This window comes from Macadamia integrifolia, chromosome 1 (assembly GCF_013358625.1).
Source record: "Macadamia integrifolia cultivar HAES 741 chromosome 1, SCU_Mint_v3, whole genome shotgun sequence".
NCBI lineage: Eukaryota > Viridiplantae > Streptophyta > Magnoliopsida > Proteales > Proteaceae > Macadamia > Macadamia integrifolia.
Window position 1 is genome coordinate 9,735,829 of NC_056557.1, and position 26,290 is coordinate 9,762,118.

The window sequence follows — 26,290 nt, forward strand, 5'->3', positions numbered from 1 at the left end:
GTATGAGGTTTGTACTCGAGTTCGAGTCCCCTTCTGCACATTGGGTGCCTAGCCAAGGCACTCGCCTATCCTACTCCCCCTGGGCCCCATCGAGCACCCAATCCCCCTCCGAGCCATCATAGTGGTGGGTCTACCTCAGCATACACACAAAGACGCACAGAAAATAAAAATTAAATAAAAAAAATAGTTATCCTTATTTTAATGTATAACCAAGATAATATATGTATTTAAAAAGAATTAAGTGATCAATATAATTGATAATCTTGATCTAAAACTAAAATAGTTGATAGTCAATGACATGTCTTGGGCTTTAGACATAAACAAGATTGAAACTAGAAAGGTGCCACATATTAAGAAGCCAAGAAAGATTTGAAGTTAATATGAATATCTTCTAATTAACTAGTTTTAATAGAATTTGAATGTGTTACGAGAATGAGTTCTACATATAATCCTTGTATGGTCAATTTGCACACCACTAAACATTATTATGTGATTAATTTCATTAGTTATCTTTCAACCAACTGTATTTATGTAGTAAATTCAAATTATTCTTGTCAAATTTTTTTTCTTTATTTCCGGGTAAAAACTAAAACCATGTGAACAAAAAAAATCTAAAGATTAAATAAGTATAAGAAAAACATGATCCAGAATTTTTATTTATTTATTTATTTTTTATTTATTCTGTTAGGCTCCCAGGAGAGTTGAACTCATGACTTCTTAATTTTGAGGTATTGGTCTTTGCCAATTGAGCAACCCTCTTGAGGTTTTAAGGGATGTAAGACCGAGTTTCCCTGCATCCACAGTGAATGGAAATCCATTCACTTTGGAGGGTTAGGGACGCAGGAGCAGGATCTGAGAGGGCTGGGGGTAGGGGTTTCTGGATCCTAGCTAGGATCACGTAGTAAACCTCACCATGCGGTCAAGGGAAACCTTGTAAAAAAAGAGTAAGAATTTACATGAAACATTTTCTTTTACATTGCTTTTACCTGGAAACAAACTAAGCCTTACAGACACAATGAACATAAAGATAACACTACTTTGGTAGTTCCATGTAGCATTGACATCTTTGCTGGGCTGAGAGGTCAGCCTGCGCAGCCCTATTAATCTGGCTGGAATGGGCTTGTATCTCCAGCCCAAATTGGAGCCAAGCCATGTTCCAGACCTTCCAAATACTATTAATCCTTATTTTTGGGTTAGAAAATTCATTTTAGAGAGAAAGTTTTCTACATCCATAGAGGACTGTTCACCCACCATTCTAGGGTTCACAAACCCTTATAGGATTTTTAATATCTTTCCAACCATACCCTCTTGATACCCGAGCACATCTAAAGCCCCACGTTGTGGCTATGGGGAAAATCATGGTATAGTTCCAGCTTTATCATCTGGGCTGGCCCGAACCAAATTAGCCCACTATGACCTTTTGCCGAAAACCCAGTCTAATGAATTCTTGGGCCTAATATTTGGCCCAGTTTTGAGTTTTATATGGGCTTGGGCCAATTGTTAATTGGTCATTTTGCCAAACTGTGTTAGATACACAATTCGTGTCACCTGGGTGAGCCAGTCTTACCAGACCACTTGAACCTAACCGCTGAAGTAGAATAGGGTAAAGCTAAGGCTATGTTTGGTATGCATTCTGAGAATAGTTTTTGGGTCTAGAAAACGCATTTTGAAGGCAAAATATAATGAAGAATTGGGTTTGAGGATTCGTTCTAGATCCTGAATCTATTTCAAGAATAAAAACCAAACACAACCTAAATGTACAATTAATAAATATATATAACGAGGAACTTGATTTTTGTCAAATATTTTTTGATTGAAGCAAATAGAGCTTTGAGTTGGCTGCATTCATCCAATTGGATGGGCAAACTTTGTTCTATAATATCCAACCAATGTGGGACTATATTCCTCTTCCACTCTCTTTAGTTTTGGGCAATGAACCCTCACATGGTTGGTGCATGGACAACCTGCTCTAATACCATTTGATGCCATTCAACCTAAAGCCCAAGTTTCATGATGACGAGGCTCTTTCCAAGGTCATAAGTCGAACTGTCATATACTACCAGTGTGAGACTAAACTCTCTTCCTAACTATGGAGCACATATACCGCATCATAATTCCTACATGTAAGGCTGTTAAAGGTATAAGATTATCGAAAGTTGTTTGTAATCTTATTCTTCTTTTTTATGATTGGAGGTTATAAACAGGGAAGAAACTAGCTTTGTTGTGCCAAAGAGCAAGTTTTTTTTTTTCAATTAGAAACAAAAAAAAAAAAAATATCAGTAATTAGGGGAATAACCACATTAGGTAGATGATTTGAGAGGTGAGTAGGGAGATTTGCCTGTGCTATGGATACAAAGTACCTCGCCATGCCATGGATTTATATACATTCAAAAAGAGTGGTCCCACACTTAGGCCAAAAAAGGTTGTTCAAGTTAAAGGTTAGCTGGTGAACAACTTCAGAGTTGGTCTAGATTTCCTTCAAAGTCCACCCCTACTCTCCCGTCTCCTTCATGAATTTCCAGTCAACAGATAGTCTGTTATTAGTAGGTGACTTACCCCATTGTGTAAGACCCCCACCGCCCAACTAGTCATTGTTGAGGATAGATTGTTCATTAGATCACATACCATTATAGTTGCATTAGACAGAGGGATTAGTGTAGGGGAAGTAGGAGGGAGCGTTAGTACCTGATGTTGCATGGATGAGTACGAGCCATCATGGATTAAGTTGATCCATTTTAAGGTCGGGTCTAGTATTTTGTATGGATTAGGTTTTTCCTTTCGAAAAATGATACGGTTTCTATGAAACCAAATATAATAGCATAGAATTATAAAAATAGAGAAGAAATATTCAAGATTATTTGGTGGAATAATGTTAGAGTTAAAGAAATACATATTATTTCTTGAAAAGAGGAAGCATGAAGGGCAGCGGTATGAAGACCCAAAGGGCTAGCTACCTAGATGTGTTTGGTAAAGCCGCAGGAGAGGAAAGGGTACCACAATGTTTCGTGTTGGGAGTTGCATAAGACGCAAGTAGTCTCCATGGACACTCACTTTCTAAGACATCCAAGGTTGGGATTCCTCCTTGGAAAACTCTCCAAAAGAAAATCTCAAATTTTGGGTGGAGATGGAGTTTTCATGAGAAGTGACACCAGTGTGAGCATGGAGATAAGCATGAACACTTGTTGGATGATCCAGTAAGGTTAATAGGTGTATTAGTACTCAAAAATTTAGCAGCCAAGTTAGTGGTTAGGGATCTTGAATTTGAAGGGATACACCATCACCAGTTCTGCTGAGATCCAATATCAATATACAAAATAGAATTAACATCATTCAAAGGGAGAAAGGAGAGAAGGAGGCTAGTATTCCATATATTACCATTCATCAAATTCCAAATAGATCTAACCAATATGTGGCTTTTTAAAAGCTAGTGAATACCAATTATTAAGTTTGGAAATAAGAAAAAAAATCACCCAAGGCCAAGTTCAATTTTTTTTTTTTTTAGAAGTCTTGGCTCCTTCCATTAAGACTTTCTACTTCATATTCAATCTCTCCAGAAGAGAAGAAGTCATCCAAGGCGAAGTTCAACTCTTTTTAGAAGTTCGGCTCCTTTTATTAGGATTTTCTACTTCATACCCAATCTATTGAAAATCCTTAGCTAAAAACAAATCTAAAGAGTGTACCCTTGACCATGCATTGCCTCCTTCAATTACATGTTTCCTTGAGTAAAATGGTAGTCAGTGGTCAGCCAGATTATATGTTCTTATCGGGAAGTGTTTTCTGTGGAGAAATGTAGACACCGTTTGATAATGTTTTTGTGTCTAGAAACAGTAGAAACGGATTTTCATGTTTCCAGAAACAAAAACAGATTTTTTGGTGTTTGATAAACTTATTTCTCGAAATATTTTTTGCAGACATAATGCTACTAAAAAACCCAATAGTATCATTAGATGCCCAAAAGAGAGAGAGGGTTCAGTTGGATCTTTTCAGGTTTAAATAGTTAAGAGATTTATCAGGCACAACTCCATTTTTTTTCTCTTGAATTCGTTTTGGACTTGTTTCATCAAAATCGTTTCTAGGATTGCAAATAAGAAAAAATTTTGATTTATGTTTCTAGAAACAGGTGAAACATAGCAACTTTATTAAACGTTTTTTAGATTATTTTTTCGTTTTTTGGAACAAGAAAATACAGAAACAGCAGAAACGAAACATTGTCAAATGGTGCCATAGTTTATACAAGTGTGTGAGGGCCAATGGGAATATAGGAGAAAGCATCCACAGAGATGTCATTTTCTATTTTATGGAAGACAGGCCGATCATTTTATCTCCATGTGTCTAAGTGTAGGGCCACATTCCCTCATAGAAACCTTTTTTCTTATTTTTACATATGAATTATGATTGTTGTTTAACCTAAGCCATTAGCTCTATCTCTACCTACACCATTGATTAAAGTAATCTGGTTGGACCACAATGATTGAAAACAACACTTTACTTATTTTGTAAAGGAGAGTGCACATTCTTCTTCAATTATGCTTTTCCATTTTTCAGTTTGAACTTGAAATATGGTTTGTTTGCTTGTTTGTTGTTTTCTCAAACGGAAGGAAAGAAAAAAAGCATTTGTATTATCAGGTGACCCCAACCCATTACTATCAGCCCACATCTCAACAACTCCCTTTCACAATTAAAAGGTCACTTTTCAATCTTCTAGAGCTTGCAGTTAAAGGCTGCGTACACACTTGTCCCTCCCAGATCTTGTAATAGCAGGAGCCTCTTGCATTGGGTTGTTATTTTTTTTTTTAAATCCTACAATGCTTAACATGGTTTCAAATATCAGTATCAAATCTGTAATCTATCGATATGTATCAATATTGATTTTGGCCAATATTGATTATTGATACTCAGTGATCTCATATCGATGGAATGGTTCTTAAAACAACGGTCAATATATCCAAAAAATCAAAACCATGATGCTCCAAGAGTAAGAAAATATAGAGTTGGATCGGTCGGGTTAATCTAAATCGGAGTAGTGATCTGAATTATGAACTGAATCAATCAAGTAACAAATATAAAAATATCTCAAAATGAGATTACCTACTAAATTGACTATTAGCATAGGTTACTTATGGGTTTTCATGCAAAAATAATAATTCCACATCAGATGTGAATAGTCCAATCACTAGCCAATTCAAACCCCGATTTCAAATTTAAAATCCTTGACTTCAACCCATTTCACAAGTAAGTACAAATATATATATATATATATTTATAAAGACCATTCTCACAAGTAATTGGATTCTAATGGGTTTGCCAAATCCAATTAAGGCGACTTTAGACCATGAAAGAACCCTAATTTAGTTGGTCAGTGAACCGGTTTGACCAGACCCATTCTTCTTTGTAATTTTGGTTGATATTTGATTGTTTTTATTCTTCAAAGAAGAAAAGTAAGGATCCAAAGGAATCAAGAAATTCCCAAAACTTATCTCATTCTTAACTGTTTTCTGGAATATGTTCTTTGGGAATGAAAGAGTTATGGCTCTTTAAAGAAGTGTTTATCCACAAATGTAAGTCATATAAGCCTCCCAATTCCCAAGGCAAGATGAGATATATGCTGTTGCCATCTCCAAAGGATAAGCAGGAAAGGGATAGGTGAGTATGTTAAAAGGAACACATTTCTTTAAAGGTAAGGAACCACATCAAGTTAGGGTTGGTTTGTTCCAAGGGATAAGAGAGCATGTCAAAAGGAACAAATTTCTTCACAAGTAAGGTACCACAACAAGTTATGGTTGGTTTGCTGCATTTTATGTTAGATTAGGTTTTTACAATAGGGTTAATTTTTAATGAATGATGAATTCGATGCCACGATAACGTTGTTTCATTAAGGATTAATAGTTGCAGGTTTAAGTTAGGATATCGTTTCTGCACTAAGCAAGAGTAATATTGCATATATTATGATTCATTCTAAATCTTGCAGTAGCGAGAACCTCGTGCATTAGATACATTATTTTTAATGATTTAGACAAAACATCAAAATACCAAAATATTTCTTTTGTTAGGTGTGGTTAGGTTCTATTAATTACAATAGCTTTTTTAATAATGAAAATGATGACTTAACAAATGGAAAGACATTATGATTTGTCCTTTTAGGTAGAAGTTCATATGATATGTCGTTGTTCATAAAAGGTTGGTTAAGAAAAGACATGCACACATATAGTCAAGGAGTTTATCTTTTCTTGAAGGGAATTATTATATTTCTGAAAATTATTTTTTCTATAAATCCGGCAATAGGAATTCCTGCTACCTTGTAATCATATGCAATGAAATAGAATAATCCCCTTTTTTTATGAGTTTGTAAATATGCCTTAGGTTTTAGTATTTTCTAAAATACCTTTTTAAATTATAACGGGATTTTATTTCGACATCTACAAATTACCTGATTTGTAGGAAAATTTTGTCTGGAACTCCACTGTGTTTGTCTTATATTTATCTCGAGTCTCATATTTCAAATTTCTTTCCTGATTCCCCTAAAAGGAGCAAACTTCCACATCTCCTTTTCCCTCACCTCCCAAAACCCCTTCAACCTTCTCACTTATGATCGGCAATATCAACAGATAGCAAATAACCTGGGGCTCCTTCTTGTTGGACTCCAGCTACTCCTTCCAATAGATGGAACATTAAATATATCAAGGTGAGAAATGGTGTTAAGCACCAACACATCACATCTTTGAGGAATAATTTCTCGTAAAGGTTTTATGCATGGACATATATTTACTTAATCGTATCTTCAACTGTCGGATGGTGAGAGAAGAGACGTGTTGTTATACTTTTAGAGAGAATTACCAGATTACTCAAAATTGGGCTTTGGTTTACAAAATTACCCATCCAATGTTTATGTTTACAGAAATAATCAAATTGAATTTGGGTGTACAAGATTGCCCGATTACTTTTATCACTCTACCCCCATCCAATAATTTAAAGACACGACTATGTATACCATGGTTTCAAGTATCGATCTAAGATCGGCCATATTGGTTGTATCGGATTTGTATCAGCTGAGACCGATCTTCGATTCCTGACCGATCTAGATTGGTTATCCGTATCGGTTTAAAGGTAAAATAGTAAAATAATTAATGTTTTTAAAAAAAGCAGGAGCAAAGTAGATCGATATCCATCGATCCGATCAAAATCGATATACTAATACCGATATCAATACCAATATCAATACCAATACCAATACCAATACCAACACCGTCCCCTAAATCCTGGTGTATATGCATGGCCTAAACAAATTGTTCATAAAGATTTCCCTTTTCAGTAATATAAAAAGGAAAAGCAACACTAAATTTGTGGAAAGTGGACATCCGTAAAGTGGGATTTGGTGGAACATCAAATAATCAATTCGTAACATGCACAACATGACAATATCTATTTTATAAATTAAATTGAAGGAAAAAATCTCCCACGATGCCAGTGTAGGAGAGTTTCTCACATCACACCATTGGGAGTTATTGTGGGAAATGTTATAAATTTATAATCATATGAGACTTACATGGACAGGGTAGAAGAGAGAAAACAATTAGAAAAACCCATGTGAAATAATGATCTTAATGAATTTGATTCCTCTCTATTTGGCTGTACAACCCCATCTCACATCGTCTATGAGATATCGTCCCCACATCCAATGAATGGTGTGAGATAGGGTTACAGACTTACAGGGTACAATCAGATGAAGAGGATTCGTGTTTGATTTTAACTGACATCATGGGGAACTTTTTCATTTAGAAGGAGAATATTTAAGGGACATTATCAATTTAGTAATGATACTTAGATTTTTTTAACTCAAATGTTTCCCCTTTATATTTGACAATAATGTCCTTATGATTCCTATCTAATTCATGTGAAGGTCAATGAAACCCGACTATATCCTTACTAAATCATTATTTTTAAACACAAGGCAAAACAGTTGCATAATAAAAACAACAAGATGATTAAAGAGTGATAGGTTGATGACTTTAAACGAGAAAGTAGTTCTGATCAATATCTATTTGTATTTAAGAAAACTCACGTCATTAAATGAGGAGAGGAGATAAAACTTATGAAGGGATGTGTACACCTCATTACCATCGCATGCCACCTTTTTCCCTTATTGGCATCGTAAAACTCTTTTCTTGTTTGAAAAATTAAAAACCATTATCATAAACTACTTGTCATGGGAACGTGCCAATCACTATTAAGATTTAGTGGCATATGAGAAACCTAAGAATCTTGATATCATGTTACCTTTTTTATTAGGTTCTTTTTTAATTAAGAACCTAAATATGTTTAATGGAAATACATTACAACGACACCAGTGTACAGATTCTTTCATAATCTTCTCATAATCTCTTCTTAGAACTCATACTCTCTTTCCTAATCAAAATCTCCACACTGGGTGATTCAATTTCTCACCCCCTCATTGATGGAAAACTACACTCTACTGATCCCTCTCCCATATATTAATATGCCTTAATTATTCATCTTAAAAAATTTCTCTCTCTCTCTCTCTCTCTCTCTCTCTCTCTCTCTCTCTCACACACACACACACACACACACACACGCACAACATTGCATAGATGATAAGAATAACCCACACCTTGTATCAGCATAGATTTGTTGCATAAAATCCATAAATGGTGAGAACAATGTGAAAAGGCAAGATCCTCCCCTATCAAACAGTCAAATGAACCAGTTGGTCAACTTGTGCTGACCGCACCTTCCTCCTAGAAGCAGATTCAGATGATGAAAGATGAAAGTTTAGTGGGCTACCAAGAACCCTAGAAATATATTTTTTTTTAATCAATATTCACAATTCAGTCTTAGAATTGCTTTCCAAGTCAAAAGTTGTGCCATGAAATAGACATATAATAAGCGAAGTATTCCACTTCTTTTAAACCAAAGAAATCAAAGTTTTCTTTCGGTGAAGATATGGTGGGCCCTAGACATTCTGCCTCATTGGGGTCATCAGTACAGTTGGCAATGGGTTAGGCCGGTTGCAGGTTAATTAGTCAACAGGCTTGTTTGATTTTGTTTCATATTAGCCTTTAGGTTATGTATATCTGCAATCCTTCATACACCATATAACAAATTCTCAAATAATGCCCTTGTTTGCTTAATTTTTCAGTGATTAAAGTATCTAAATCACGGTTTTAGGTATTGGTATTGGAAAGGTCGTATCGTATTGATATCGGCTGAGACCATCTTAATACTTGGTCGATTTAAGATTAGGTATCATATCGGTATTAGGGGTGAAATCGTCAAAAAACCTAATTTTTATGAAAAGTAGGGATAATATTGACTGATCCGATACAGCCGATCCTAGATTGAGATCATATCAGTTTCAGCCAAGACCAATTCTGCTATCGATTAAAAAACTAAATCCTTGATCTAAATAGATCAATTGTTTAGATTGGTTCATGGGCTTCAAAAGAATTATGTTGGTAACAATTAAGCCTTTTAATCTAATCCTCTCTTTTGGAGTTTGGAACAATCCTCCCTATAACATATTTTAAGGAAATTCTCAAAAAAAGAGACTATTTTGATAAATTGTTTGGATTGGATTTCATGAAGTTAAAAATAAAAGAATTTTGTTGGTATCAAATAAGCCTTTTATTCTAATCCTCCCTTTTGGAGTTTGGAGGGGTCAGGAGTCAAGACCTCCCTCACTTTTTTATGATGTAACCTGCCTTAGTGGCCTTTTATGGTCTTAATCAAATGACTTTGATAAAATTATTTTAAATTTATTTAAGTTAATTATTCTGATTTGGTATCAACGCTGATGACTGCATGTGATGTAAGAGGTTATAGGGTTACGATAGTGAATAAGTGTTGCCCAACTTAGAATATAACCAAGCAACTAAACAAAGAATATCATCTATTAGAGAGAAAATTGAACTTTAACTTGTTTGAATTAATTAAGGGACATGATTCAATAAAAGGCAACTCCCATGAGGTAAGTTTCTTTTTCATCTAATGGCATCTATAGAGAATCATTTAGGCACCGTTTGATGACGTTTCTGTTGTTTTTATGTCTAGAAACAACAGAAATGACTTTTCCCCTTTTAGGAAACAAAAATAGATTTTTTGGTGTTTGATAAATATGTTTTTCGAAACGTTTTTTATAGACATAATGCCACTAAAAAACCCAATAGTATTATCGGATACCCAAAAAAAAAGAGTGTTTGATTGCCTCTTTTTAGGTTTAAATAGTTGAGAGATTTATTGGGCATAATAGTTTTTTTTTTTTCTCTCTCAAATTCGTTTTTAGAAACGATGAAACAAGTCCCCCCTAGTTCAACAAAGTCATTTATAGAATTGTAAATAAACATAAATTTTGATTTATATTTCTAAAAACGTGTGAAACAGAATAACTTTATCAAATGCTCTTTAAGTTGTTTCTTCATTTCTAGAAACAAAAAAACACATAAACTGCAAAAACGGAACTTTGTCAAATGGTGCCTTAAATTACGAAAGCTATTTATTAGATATATTAATCGGATATTTAATTCATTTTTTATAATCTAATCAAATTTTAATTAATTGCATATGCATGTCTAAGTATCATAATCAGATAAATACTATGAATCTTATAAGATTTAAGTGTATGTGTTCATGTTATGATGAGTTCCAAAGGTGACTTTCATTTTGATTATCTAAATAGATTTGACAACCAAAAGATATTTTAAACAAATTCAGACCACCCTTTGAAGATAATCAAATCTCCCCATTGTGGCCATTGTGATTTCTAATTAACGATAGCTGCTTTCATGTTCTTGAAAGGACAAATTATGCATAGAACATATCTTACACAATAATTGGTCTTAAAAAAATTAAATAATAAAAAGTCAATAATTATTTTATGGGTTCACAAATTTCAAATTTCAAATTACATCTCTCTCTCTCCTTAATTATTTATTTATTTATTATTATTATTTTTTATGGATCCATGTAGTCGAAGTTGGGATAAGGCTGAATTTTTTGTTATTATTGTGAGCGGCGTCGAGTCTAAGTCAGTTTTTGATCAACCATGGACTAACATGAAAAATGGAAAATTTTGTTCTATCTTACCCTGTTACTATCAATCCCCAACAAAGATGATAAAAAACTTATAATCTTCTGATAGTCCATGAGTATACATCATCATAGTGCATAATCAAATCAAATAGTAAAATTATTTACAAAATATTGACATTTCTTACAGTAACGGTAGCCACAAAATAAGAGGAAAAAATTAACTAATTAAATAAATAAAAAGACTAATTATAAACATCTTGAACAAGCAATCGAAATGGGAAGGGTAAATTAAACTTGTTTACTTGAATTTTTTAGGCAGGGTGAATGATGTGTTATAGAGAAAGATGCCTAAACACAAGCTAGAATAATGATCTAGTTGGGTAGTAGGTTGTCAATAATCCACATCAAACAACTTTTTATCTAAGAAAACAAACATATTAAACACTTGACTTGCTTTATACTCGAAAACTCGAACCATTAAACATATGTATATTGGAAGACTCGCTAATTGAATACTAGAACTCAAATGATATGTGTTTCAACATGTATGCATATGATAATAGACAAAATTTTCCGTCACCGCATAAGGAGGAGGGAGGTTCACCACACCATCTTAGGGTTCACAGACCCTTAATTAAGAACTTAAAGTGTTTTAATATGTTCCCTAAAATATCCTCTCGTGCATCTGAAACCTGTAATCAGGGGATAAAACTCAATCCTATGACAAGTTTCAGTATTGATTATATGATGACATAGACAATATGACTACTTAATTTAAATGCCAACAAATAATATACATTTTTACTGAAAAGAAAATTAACAAATAATACCGCATGACATGGAAGATAACCATGACAGATAAGAGAATAAAATTCTCCACAATGTAAATAAATATTCGCATAATATGCATGAATTTACAAATTATTTGCATATTATACACAAAAGTTTACAAGTAATGGATCATATTTTACCCATTTTAGATTCCATTCTCCCATCTTGATATTGGTGATTCATCAAGTAGAAAAACTAAAAATTTATAAATAAACATGGTTTTAGTGCAAGATATCAAATTAGGTATCGGCCATCCCAAATTTGATATAGTATCATAATAGATCAGCGTCGGATCGTCTATTTTGAACATATACCCTTAATGTTTCTAAAAGTTAAAATTTTTTTATTTTCACCCCCACTAGGTATTGTGATCTATAACTTATGGAATGGATACAGATCGAATGATCCAATACCGATACTTAGAACCATGGATCATGATACGACCATGATCAAGGTTGACAATGGAGAAATACTAGGGAGGACAGAATCTTAAGGTGCTCCTGTCCGGACGAACCTACTATCTCAATGGCTGTTAAATTTTAGATCTTTAATTATAAATTAAAAAAAAAAAAAAGGTCACGGGTCACCCGGTGGTCCCGGTTCCATCATTCAGTGAAGCGAAGGTCTATTATTACGGCGAGGATCGAGAGAAACGATTCCTTATCTTCAGATTTTATGCGGGAGATATTGTGCCGCCACGTCGACCATTACTTGCCCGATTTGCCGCTCAAGAATAAAATAAAATTTATTTACAAACACATTCTTATCCGAAATTTTTTTCTCAGTCGACACCTTGATCAGATGTCTTTTTCAAGTTTCAACCTCCTCAGCTCAATTATTTTCTTTCATTCTTATCCTATGTTTGAAAGCCAAGAAAAAAAAAAATTTTCCCCACAATGTCGTAGTGGGGATTTCTTTTCACGCCCTCTCACTTAATGACTCATGAGGTTTAAATCGATATATTCTCTCATTAGACAAAATGTGGTTGTTTAAGGAATTGAGAGAAATTTCTTGCTTTCTCATTAGATGTTTTTCCGCTCTAGCATCATGGAAATTTTTAGCAATATTTTGAAACCAGCCTAGGTTGAATGGTTGAACCATTTGGCTCTATTACATAAGAATTTTTTATTTTTTTTTGGGTAATGACATAAGAAAATTTCTGATCTTTAGTGGAAGAGACAGATAATGCTGAAGAAGATTTTCTTTCATCTATAGTAAACGCCATCATTGTGATCTCATAATTATACCCTCATGTCCGAAATGATTTTCATCATGTTCAAGAAATCTTATCTTATAGCCAAAAATGGTGCAACCATAGGTCCAATTATATTTCATACTTTTTGTGATTAAATATTTTAGGGTCCTGTTCTAAAGCGCCTAGAATTGGTTGGCGACTAATGACTGGTTAGTCGCATCATTTCCCTTTTTTATACCACTTATTTTATAAAAACACTAGTTGTGAGTGAATTTCTAACATATAACCAAAACCAAGTTACTTGGTTGATGCTTTGTCAATAGAGTGCTCTTCTATCTTCACCTTGTGCCATAAAACACTCCCTTTCCCTTTTTCCTCAACCCCTCTCCCCTTCGCATGTAGTTGTAGTTAAAATCCCATTTAGTAGCTAGATAGAGTAGACTTATAAAAAAATGATTATCAAGACATTGCTTGTTAGCAATGGAAAAGGCAAAAAGGATGGACCTCGACACAACGATAAGATTATTACATTGTGGTTTAGTGGTTGCGGGTTTAAATCAGGAAATAGCCTCTCGACAAAGTGAGAGTAAGAGTATGCTCTTTCCTAGCCTCATGCATTAGTTACACACCCTTTTGCTTGCCAACAATGTAATTCTAAATCACTTTCACATAGGGGGTTGGTTTTCCTTCCTTAACTAGCAAATATAACTTTTAGGAAATTGAAGTGTGAACTGTGAAAGTGTAAATGAGAAAGGCATCTTGTAGAATTTGACCTGAAGAACATGTGGAGAATGATGTCTGTGTACACACACTGTTATGTATAAGGACCAGTGCTTATGAGTGATCACTTGTCATTTAAAGAAAGTTATCTCAGGTTTATAGAGTTGATTTGAAGGACATGTGGAGGATGAAGCCTGTGTACACTGTCTGTTTTTTTTTCTGATGGCTAGAGCTTATGACTGATCACTTGTCATTTTTTTGTCTGAGAACCAGACTAGAGCTTATAACTGATCACTTGCCATTGTTTTGTCCGAGGAGTGGAGCTTATGAGTTACAAGTTATAACTGATCACTTGTCATGGTTTAAAGAACTCTGAGCAATAATGAGTACAATATTTTGAGTTTGTAGATGAGTGTTTGTATCCCACATCCAAACAGGATCTGAGGTTTGGAACATATGCTTTGACTGCCATCTCCCCTTAAATTTCTTTAAAAAAAAAAAATCCCCCCTTAAAGGTTACTGCAAAGACTATTGTCTTTTTCTTACCCTTAATTTTTTTTTTTTTTTGGTGTGTGTGTATTTGACCTACCCTATTTGCTAAGAAAGCTAAGGAGAAATGTCCAAGAAAGTGTTACCCTTGCCCTTATGGATTAGGGTTTGTTATTCAGCTTTGAGTCTTAGAAGGAAGCTTCATAGCACTTTGAATGAAATTTTCTAAGTCTATAACAGAGCCAAGACTGAAGTCTGAAGTCTTGAGTTCTAAATTAACAAACCCTTCACCTAATAATGCACAACTTCCGAAATGGAAGAGAAAATTCTTCCATTTGATTGCAAAGGAAAATAAAGTAAAATTATATTATTGTAAAAATATAAATTTTTTGTAATGATTTTTGCAGTGTGAAATTTTTTATAATGATTACCTCACAAGATGGTGTAATACTATAATTAATTCTAAAACATATTAATTTTGCTTTTTAAAATGTACTTTAATTTACAATTAAATTTCTTTGATTTTTCAAAAGTAAATAATTTTTGGGAGAGGTCTTTCTACACTACAAGTGCAAGGAGCAATTGCATACCACACTAATGATGGTGCAGAAAATGATATCATCCTCTCATGGGTCATATGATTCAAAACAGGTGACTGAGTCATTGTGGTACCCACTATGTGTTTTTTCTATTTTTTTTTTTTCATATATTTTAGGATCAAGATTACCCAAGCCCATGATCAAGGGTGGGATGCCCTCTATAGGGGATCCCCTATGGTATAGGGGTATTGTCAACCCATATTGTAAAGGGAGGGGAGAGCAGCTGTCATTTTCCTTCACTACTTGACCAAAGAAAACTTTCCCTAAATTTTATACAAGAAAAAAAAATCTTGATCCTCCCACAAAAATCATGGCTTCCTCTCTATTTCATATTTAATTTTAGTTAGGTAATTAAAAAAAATATTTCTCATATTGTTAGAGTAGAAAAAAATCTACATATCATATTCTAAAAAAATATTTACATTCACATGGGATCTACATAATCTTATGAGAGAGAATATTTTTTTTTTATTATTTTAGAAATGAGAGAGAAACTACACTCTAGTGTTGTGGGAAATTTTTTCCCTCTTTAAATAATCAAAAAAAAAATATCCATTCTCATTTTAAGAGTAAATTCATTGACCTTTACTTGGAAGTTGGAACCCAATGAGTCTAAAGACCAAAGGTTATTATGGTAATTAAAGGATTCCGTACAGAAGTATACTGGTGGGACCAGTGGAAGGAGGAAGCTGCCGGGTAAGGTTACAGAGAGATTCAAGGTCTCTGTTTCCTTATCATATCTTTCTAACCAGCAACTTTTCAACTTTATCCTTTCCCACCATCCTGTTTTTTAACCAGAACTAAGTATTCTATTCTAAAATGTTAATTAGTTTAATTAAATTTTGATTAATTATTTTTCTAATAATATAATTATCACTAATTTAATTAGATCTTCAAATAACAAATGCCACTATAAAAGCTCTACTCATATTCCTACCGCCTCTTACCTTACGTCTTCACAGAGCAAAACAGAGAGGAAACAGAGGTAGAGAGAGAAAGCCTGTGATTGTTTCTTGATTCCTCTCAACCATGGCGTTGCTATCAGATCTCGTGAACCTCAACCTCTCTGACACTACAAAGAAGATTATCGCCGAGTACATATGGTAAGTTTTTAGGTTTCATTTGGTTTGATTTTAGTTTTTGGTTGTATGTTTTGTTTCTGGATCTTAGATGTTTTTAGCTTTCTGTATCGTCTTTGTCTTCTTTGTTGATGGAACTTTGATGGGTATATACAGTTTTATTTCAGTTTTCTTTTACGTTTGTGGGTTTTTGTTATCACACTTGGAGGTAAGCAGTAGCAGCTTTTCGTTAATGTTCTTAAGTTTATTCATTCTGTATGCTGGGTTATTTTTTCTTACTTCTTATCTCTAATGGGTATGGTTTGGTTTTACACTCTTTGCTTTTTGTAGTCTTCCATCTTCAAAAAGTTTTAGATTTGGATTAGCTTTTAAGTCTGATTTTATTTTGCTTTCTGATCTCGTTAATGAAAATCTCACTTTCCCTGTAACTAGTTTTATAATTTTTTTTTTTTTTTTTTTTTTGATAATAGGATCGGTGGATCTGGAATGGACCTCAGGAGTAAAGCAAGGGTACTAACTCAGTTGTTCCATTTATGCTTTTTTTGTGATCATCCTTTTGCCTATATGGATTTGTTGATGTATTGTGGTTGTTGGGTTGTTTTGTCCTGTGTTAGACTCTTTCTGGGTCAGTTAATGATCCGGCAAAGCTACCAAAATGGAACTATGATGGTTCCAGCACTGGACAAGCTCCAGGAGAGGATAGTGAAGTGATCTTATAGTGAGTTCTCTTCTTTTCTCACTTTTTATATTTCTGATCTTACTTTTCGTAATCTACAATTTGTGGGTGATATTTAATGAGGGATGTTTCCTTTGGTTGAAACAGTCCTCAAGCAATCTTCAAGGATCCCTTCAGGAGGGGAGACAACATTCTTGTATGTAAATCTTATATATCACTATTTATTTTGCAGTTTCATTACTTATTTGTAGCTCACTATTGAATTTAATTCCTTTTGTTCCTTTCATTTATATCAAAATCCATTTTTATTTATATTTTCATTATTTAGGTCATGTGTGATGCCTACACACCAGCTGGAGAAGCCATTCCCACAAACAAGAGACATGATGCTGCAAAGATTTTCAGCCACCCAGATGTTGCTGCTGAGGAACCCTGGTATAATTTTGTTCCTGTTCTCTCTTATCCGGTTCCAATTGTTCATTCTGTTTTCTAAGTTGTCTTTTTGTATTCTTATTTGAAAACCAGGTATGGAATAGAGCAAGAGTACACCCTTTTGCAGAAGGATGTCAACTGGCCCCTTGGGTGGCCTCTGGGAGGTTTTCCTGGCCCTCAGGTAATAATGGTTCATTTCGCCAGGTTTTGGTTATTGACTATTTGTGTTTTATTATGTGTTCCTTTGTTCAGTCTAAATATCTCAAACTTGGTCTTTCCTCCCATTCCTAGAAATGCTCTTTCCATTCTTTTTGGTTTCTTTAGAATTTTCCCTCCTCTCTCATCCCCCAAACCAATTTCAGTGAATGTGCAATAAACAGATCATTCAATATGATACCAGCAGTTTTTAATTCCTTAAATTCATATCACCTCTAGGCCTCTGTTCGAGTCACAATTTTTTTGCATCTAGTTGGTTGTCAACACTTGGACATAGATTTCAATTTTTAAAATCTGAGTCATTTGGATTCAAGTTTCATTGCTCGGGCAAATCTGATGAGCCGGATAAGTGTTTTGAAATTATAAAACTGGTAGAGTGTGAATTGGATGATGTCCTGTGTCAATTGATCAAGTATTTTAATTTTGTAGTGAAGCTACATCAGGCATTCATACGTGAGCTAAGATTGTAACCTTTCTGTTGCCTTGGTGATATTGAAATTTGATATTTGCTGCAAAACAGGGACCATACTATTGCAGTGTTGGTGCTGACAAATCTTTTGGGCGTGATATTGTTGATGCTCATTACAAAGCATGCCTTTATGCAGGCATCAACATCAGTGGTATCAATGGAGAAGTGATGCCGGGCCAGGTATGAGATTCGTTTTTCTGATTCTCATTCTTCTTTTTTTGCTTTTTGATAGGCTTTTCCTGTAAAATTTTATCACATTGTGACCTATTTTATGTCCTTTTTATCTTGTTCAGTGGGAATTTCAAGTTGGCCCTGCTCTTGGCATCTCTGCTGGGGATGAGTTATGGGTGGCTCGCTACATTTTGGAGGTAATTCAAAATGATGGTTTTCTGTTATCATTGTTTCTTATTTGTTAGGTTGCAAAATATTAACTGTTCCTCTTAAGGGAGAGAAGGTTCTAAACAGTGATATGGTTCTGTTTACTGATTGCTTGCATTCTTTCTTGAACAGAGAATTACAGAGATTGCTGGTGTTGTGGTCTCTTTTGATCCAAAGCCCATTCAGGTTAAATTTCTTTTGGGATCTATTACGTTGATCTGTTTAAGATTTCAATAAAATATACCTTTTTAATGCTCTGCAACATAAGACAATTCAATTGAACATGTCATTTCTTATTGAAATCTTGTTTTCCTGTTCTTTAATTCTGTTTGCCCAATTTTCTGTCATTAGGGTGACTGGAATGGAGCTGGTGCTCACACAAATTACAGGTAACCTTTTATCTCCATTATTCTATATTGTTAGGAGGTTGCTTCCTTAGTTATAATTTAGTGGCAATACTGGGCGGAATTTTCCTGTTTTTCATATTTTGATATCTGATGAATTATGTTATGTGGGTTCCAGCACCAAATCCATGAGAAGTGATGGAGGGTTCAAGGTAATCAAGAAGGCAATTGAAAAGCTTGGATTGAGGCACAAGGAGCACATTGCTGCTTATGGAGAGGGCAACGAACGCCGACTCACTGGACGACATGAAACTGCAGATATCAACACATTCAAATGGGTAAAGACATGTTAACCTGATCGTTACTCCAAAATTTTCAATTGTTAAGGTGAAGTGTGCTGATATATTCATTAACATGTGGTTGTTTCTTTCACAGGGTGTCGCAGACCGTGGAGCTTCCATCAGGGTTGGGCGTGACACGGAGAAAGAAGGTAAAGGTTATTTTGAGGACAGGAGGCCTGCATCAAACATGGATCCCTATGTGGTCACTTCCATGATTGCAGAGACAACCCTCCTCTGGAAAGCATGAGGCTTCATTTATGGCTACCATTGAGGTGGTGTTTCTCATGGGATCTACTTGCTGTTTCTCTTTGTGCCAAGGATTGATTTGTTACTGGATTTACTTCTTTTCTACTACTAGAATTGCATGTAATGTTATATTAGGTTGGTTAGTGGGTCTTGGCCCTTATAAATTGGAGGTTTAGGCAGGTTAATTTATGTTTCCTGTCTTCTGATTTTTCCACTTGTTCAATAACAGTAACATCAATAATAAACATGAGAGGGCTTTTTCTTATTACTGTTAAGGTAGGGAATAGATTTGTCTCAGATTTGCAGTTCTTGTGTTGTTTGAGGTAAATGTTTTGTTTGAACATTCTTATTTGTGATGTTGCAAAAATTAGGGGATTTTCCTATAAGAGTTTCTCAGCAAGGACTTGGAAAACAGAGAATTTTGGGGGAACTGAGAGCCGTCAAATATGGAGAAAGGGTTGACTAATTAGTTTGGAGGCCCCCATTGTATAGAATTTAGCATACTTCTAACTTCTAAGTTGGTGAAAAAGTTCTAATTTTTCGCTTCACTAGAACACAAATTGTTTCTTCTAATGAGAAGTCTAAAATCTTTGGATTTTGCATGTACTCAAAAAATGTGCAAGACTAATACATACTTTGTGGTTAACCCATTTGAGGAGGAATTTCTTTGGGAAAACACTCAAAAGAGTTATTGCTATGCTTAGAAGGACAAGTCACTGAATTAGGCCTGCTTTTTATTTTCTTCAATTAGTTGATTGGAGAACCTGATGCTGCTTTGATGATCATAGTTTGAGCTCCTTGTCCTTGGGTTGTTCTTGTTGCTTCCCCCCCCCCCCCCCCCTCTTATTGGTGGTTTGACTCCCTTGGTGGCATTCTGCCCTGTGGCTTCGTTGTTTCTATCCATTCTTTGGGGTTTGATATTCTTTACCCACCTAAAAAAAATCTCCCTCACCTTTTTGTTTCTATAAATAATGCTCGTCATTATATTTATATTTTGGGGAAATAAATTCTCTTCAATCATGCTGCCCATGTGTTTATACACAAAGAGGTGTGGGGGCTGTGCGGTGAGAAAATATTATTTTCCCCATTTATTTTATCAAAAATTATAATTTTCTTTATATTACATATTCACTAGAAAGTACATTCATAGTGTTAGGTCACAGCGTTTCTGTTCGCTCTAGGTGGAAGAATTTGAATGAAGGGTAAATCTTATCATTTCATATAAATATGATATTAATTTAAAAAAAATCATTTTTATCCATTATATTAAATATTGTGTTAAAAGGATAGTAAACGTTGTTCCAATGCAAACTAGTGGTTTTGAGTTCAAATCAAGAAACAATCTTTTCACAAAGCTGAGAGTTCACAAAGCTGAGAGATAGGGTAAGGTGGCATACATTATTATGATCTTCTATATACCCTGGAGTGGTGGAATTCTCATGCAATAGGTACAAAGAATACCTTTGATCGTGTGGACCTTGCACCAATCAAGGGCCAAGGAGAGGGTGCCTATGGTCATAAACATGGGATTAAGCATGGGATTTTTCTTTTCTTTTTTTGTATGGATGGAGTCATTATTTTGCTGCCCTCTGTGTTGTCCTGAGAAAATGCGACTAAAGTGTGTTCTTTTCCCCTTAAAAAATATTACACGTGCTTAATTCACCACTTTGATCACAATTAGTCGTAACCCTAATGGATAAATATTATAAATTATAAAGATCAATTATGGAAATGTTAGTGATCTTATCTCTCATCCCTTATCTCTCATCTCTTTATCTCTCATCTCTTATCTCTCATCTCTTATCTCTCAAGCTTTCTTGGTGGTCCTTAGTCGTCTTTCACATACACTTGTCATTGTGATTCTTGCTCTCAATCAGAAAATCAGAGAGATTTCACTTCCATTCTTTGGCGTCTTTGACAAGTTATGGTTTTTTAATTTTTAGTGCATGAAGCAGCGCAAAATACAAGTCTAAATGGTATATGTGGAGTGCATTTATTGTTCAATAAAGAAAATAAAAATGAATTACTTGAAAAGCATATATTATTCAATTATGTGTACTTTGAGGTACAATGAATGTGACCAAAGAGATAACAGAGACATGGGAGGTTGAAAATTGCCACATGGACCCAGGCTACCCTGAAAAACTGAGATTTAAGAAGTTGGGAATTTCTTTTTGGCTTCCTCTCTTCCCAATAATGATGCAGACCAGTAAATCAATGGTGCCAAAATCACTTGGATGACATCTGTGATTGGAACTTTGGAACTTGAACAGTTTATTTTTTAATTTATTTACAAGATTCAAGAAATTGTGTTTTTTATTCCTAGCAAAAAAAAAAAAAAAAAAAAAAAATTGTGTTTTTTATTGAGGTTTGGTACCAAGGACCCAAATATTTTTGACAGAAAATGCCAAAAATTCAGTATCCTATATAAATTTTTTATAATATATCTGAGTAATTTACATGAATTTTTCGAAATATGTATAAAACTTGTATTGGAATCATAAATGCAATAAATTGTGATCGTTTGGAGATGGGAGACTAAGAAATGTAAGAGTTTTTTTTTTCATATAAAATTAAGGGTGTCATGATGCGTAGCACACACTAGCACTTTTATGTATTTATCTTTTTTCTTTCTCTTATGAATGACATATGTCCCCTTTTTATGAAAAGAGAGACAGACATAAGGGGCCTTAGTGTGTGTTACGCAACTGGATAAAGAATTCAGTTCCTAAAATTATATATAAGAAGTGAAATCAATTTGTGAAAAGATGCTCATGTCTCGACTCTACTTCCCCATGTGTGCACATGGGATACATTAGGAGTAACGTTCTTTAACCTTGGGAAAAAGAAAGCTACCTCCTAGTGTATCCTATGCCCACACACACATAAGAAAGTGTAGCCGAGGCATCGGCATCTTATCACATGATTCACAATCTGATTCCATTTCCCTATATTTGTGGGCATAGGGTACACTAAGAGATAGTGTTCTTTTTCTCTTAAATATATTTTGAAAAATAAAGTTTTTCACTTAGTGTACTATCGTCCTCTCACATGAGTTTTTTAATTTTTTTTCTCTTTCCTAATCATGTGAATATCAAGTGGATGATGCCATCCTCCATATTGCCCATTGGTGTGGTGTGGGAGAATCTCCTTACATTGGCAGCATGGGGAACCCATTCCATTTTTCTATCCTAAATTTTAACATTTTTATGCTAATCTATAATTTTTTGGACCCTGATTCCTACACTCCCCTTGGAGGAACCTTTCTTACATGCCCACTCAAGTACCACAACTATCACACGATAAATAAAATGGGACTCAAATTTTGTATATAAGTTGACCCCTAGGTTCCTTGTTCACCATTAAGTTTTAGAGTTTACCACATGGCAAAATAGATGTCTATAAATTTAGGGTTCTGAACATGGTAATGATTGAAATAACATAAATATGTGTAAATATACATGACGATGCATACTAATAGATGAGAGAGTATATAATCGAAAGAGGCTTTAAAATTCAAGACATATTAATCCAAACGATAAACTTTCTATCCAATAATTATTATAGCCACATCATCTATTCATATAATAATATTTCAAAAATGAATTTGCAGGAACCAGTTTTCTATATTTCTTATCTAATATTTGACTATTTACCAAAAAAAAAAATATATAATATTTGATTGCTTTATCAAATTAACAGATGGATTCAACCACAATTTTTTCATATCAAAATGTATTCCAAGGCTGAATTAGTATGAACCCAACCCATAAAAACACCTCTCTCTCTCTCTCTCTCTCTCTCTCTGTGTCTGTGTTTCAGGTATTGATAGGAGACATTGGATTGGGACTTACTTTAACCAAACACCCACTTGGTCTTTACACTTATAAAGGTTCAAAGCAGCCCATGGACACAAGAAATCTTCCCTGTCTTCTTCCATAAGGCCGCCCATTAAAAAAAAACCTTTCTTTTAGGATTATTGCATGCAGGAACATGTAGGCATCATATTCTCACCTCAAATAAAGCTAAAGAGGAATGGGTGATCATGGCACAGGGGGAAACGTGACCAAATAAAATAATGTTCCATTCTAGGGTTACAAACAAAAAAGAGTCTATTCAGTTTTTTTATTTTTTCTTATTTTGGTTGTGGTGCATTACAGCATTAGTGGATTGCACATGGTTTTATTTGCCTAAGCATTTGGATATCTATATCATTTGGGCCCACATAATCTTGTCTTGTCAAATCCATTATTTAGGGTTGCATAAACCATTTTCACAATATAGTTTACTGGTCTAAGTGATCCAAACCCCCCTAAAGAAAAATTAAAAGAAGGAGAGAGAGAGAATATCAGGGGTACATGAGGTACTATGGATGTGTTAATGGGCCTGTCTTAATATATTGGGCTCTTGGCCAGGCCTATGCTGGATCCACACTCTATATAACAGCCCAATGGCCTAGCCCAACTGACAACTATTCTATATAATGATCTCCTAGTTGAGTAGGGTTAGGTTTGTAAATACATTTAATATATTAAAAACAAATTTTCTTCCTTTTGACAAAAGATTTTTTTTAGTTGATCTGTTAAGATGAGTGTTGAGATGTTAGGAAGAGTTATAGTTTGACATCAGTAGTTTTATCCACCAAATGTTTTAAGGTTTTGAGTTATACTCCAACATGGTATCAGAACCCATGTCCATTTGTTATCCTCTTTAAGTTATACATCCAAATGTAGAACTAGGTTTGTCGATCTATATGTAAGAGTAGGTGTTGAAAGTTGTAGAGGTATAGTCATACACTAGTTAGATCAAGTCTTTGGTTTCTTCTTATATATATATATATATATATATATTTTTTTTTTAAAGTATCTTCTTACACTTGAGGAGCTCTCTCCACCTAATGCTTTGATATTTTAAATTGGACCCTCCAACTATAAGCTCTCAAATCGTCTACCAATTTTGAATCACATGGATAGTTGGTCTTTATATTTTTCAACAATCATATCCGTCAAGAACTCTCTCATAGTCCCTAGACTCAAAAGCTTCATTTCACCACTTGGTGATCGGAACTCCTTTTGAGCTGAAGATGTAAAGCAAAAGGGGTGTATCAATTCACAAAATTTAAGTCCATTGTAACTACAACATGAAAAATACTTAGGGTCATCATGAGAAGCTTATTAGAATAGATAACTTCACCCATCTTTTTTTCTCTAGTCGTAATGAAAATAGAGCATAACTTACTTTTGGTTGATGAGCATTAATTTGAATTAAGGTGATGAATACAAACCCCTTAGGATTTATCAACTTGTAGCTGGTCAACATCCTTTTGTAATTTAGATGTTCCTTTAGGACCTTTACATGCATTAGCAAATATTAACGGGGAGGAAACATGTTATATTTAACATGTCCATAGCACGCATGTGACTCCTAAAGAAAAAGAAAGGGGTTGGGAGGAGGGAGCTTGGAGGTGAAGAATTGGATTTTCATGGGCTGCATCATATTTGTCGAATATAAAAATATCCATGCCTAGCTTATGATGTTCAATTATCAAAATGAGATGATAACAGTGTGAAACTTTATCTTAGTGGAGATCGAATAACATGTGCATTTAGGAAAGATGTTTTTTTAGGAAAAAGAAATTATAAGGGAAATCTCTGTGATTAGTGTAACTTTAACATATAAATGGAAAACTTTGACAAAATGGCTATTAAAAGAAGGAAATTGGTGAAGAGGAGAATATGGAAACTTTTGTTTCTTAGTTTGGTTAAAGGTTGATGATACATTTGAGTCTACTTCAAGTTGAATGCCTTGAGGTCAATCTAAGAATCAATTTTAGTTGCTTGAAATGTAGATTACAACCTATTTGATGTCTTATATACTCATGCCCAAGATAGTTGAAGAAAACCTTAGGTAGATCCAAATGGAAGTCTCCTTCTAGAAGTGAAATATTATGATTTGCTTTTAAAAAGATTTAAATAAAAATTATGATTGGCTATTCTAACTATACGTAATTAGGGTTGCGATAGGGTAGGATTGGGTTTGGGATTTTTAAAATCTCAGCCCAGCCCAACTCTAAGTCTCTTTAGCTAAGCCTAGGTTTAGCCCAACCAACCTTGAAGGTTAATCTTGATTGACCATCTAAATTTAGAAAGTATGCCAACTTACACGGAACTTAGAATCTTTATGGCTCAACAAGAATCTTAACTACATGGCTGGCCGAACCCTGACTTAGTGACTGAAATTCACAACCATCGGAACTGAGATATCTCAGCTTAGACCTTGTTCAGGCTCAGGGAGGACTCAGGCCAACAGGGCCATCTTGCACTCTTAATTATATGTAATGCATGTTTGGCTAAGTTTTTCCTGACTTTTACTTCTAAAATTTTGAGAAAAAAAAACAAAAAAAAATTTCATGAGATTCTTGATGTCTAAACCATTTTCATTAAAAACCAAGAAATCAAAGAAGTCTATAAGTTATGGAGAAATAAACGTTATCTAATCGCGTGATCCTTGTACCCGGACACAGAGGGCAGTAAAATGAAAATTATCCCCCTTCCTTTTACTCCTATGAAATTCAAAAAAATCCATCTCCTATTAATGCCCATGTGTGCTTCTCATTGATTCGCATATTGACGTAAAAGCCGCACAATCAGGGAACATTGTTTTCCCCATAAGTTATAAACACTTTTTTTTTTGGGTAGAAGCTATATACACACATAGTTGCAGGTTGTTCTAGATGAACTTTTAGAAATGGCCTTTCTGGTATCCTTCTTCGTTGTTATATTTGGGAATTTTGTCTATAGAGGGATTACATTGTCTACCACCACACCCATATCCTATGGACCCAATTAAAGAGATAGAAAAGAAAGTTTCTAGTCATATATCACTTCTAAGGCAATTGTGAATTTGTGACACACTAATATCTTTGGTATCTTCACCTCATATCTGATCCAATATCATTAATTAAAAAAAAAAAAACAACCAAGAGTCAATCCCAAACCATAAATATTCTCAAGGGGAAAAAAGTTTTCTAAGCCATGGGCAAGATATGCTAAGCAACTTTATGACTATCTCTCGCTCATTCTTATGTGAAATGATCTTATTATCTTTCTATGTATGATATTATTTGTTGCACTACATTGGTACAATTTCATATTCTCAATATAAGTAGAACAATAGAAAAGTTCATCATTAGACTACGATTCAAGGTATTCATATCGTATTAATTGATATGT

The 26,290-nt window shown here is 34.3% G+C and overlaps 1 protein-coding gene across 1 annotated transcript; it reads left to right on the plus strand.

The window, feature by feature from the left end:
• Positions 1-15,843: 15,843 nt before the first annotated feature.
• Positions 15,844-19,323, plus strand: LOC122084592 (glutamine synthetase nodule isozyme). Its single transcript, XM_042652968.1, has 12 exons — positions 15,844-15,980; positions 16,427-16,466; positions 16,571-16,674; positions 16,780-16,828; positions 16,961-17,067; positions 17,158-17,245; positions 17,801-17,929; positions 18,043-18,117; positions 18,260-18,313; positions 18,479-18,516; positions 18,650-18,809; positions 18,907-19,323. The coding sequence occupies exons 1-12, from the start codon at positions 15,907-15,909 to the stop codon at positions 19,057-19,059; spliced, it is 1,071 nt and encodes a 356-aa protein (XP_042508902.1). The 5' UTR covers positions 15,844-15,906; the 3' UTR covers positions 19,060-19,323.
• Positions 19,324-26,290: the final 6,967 nt, after the last annotated feature.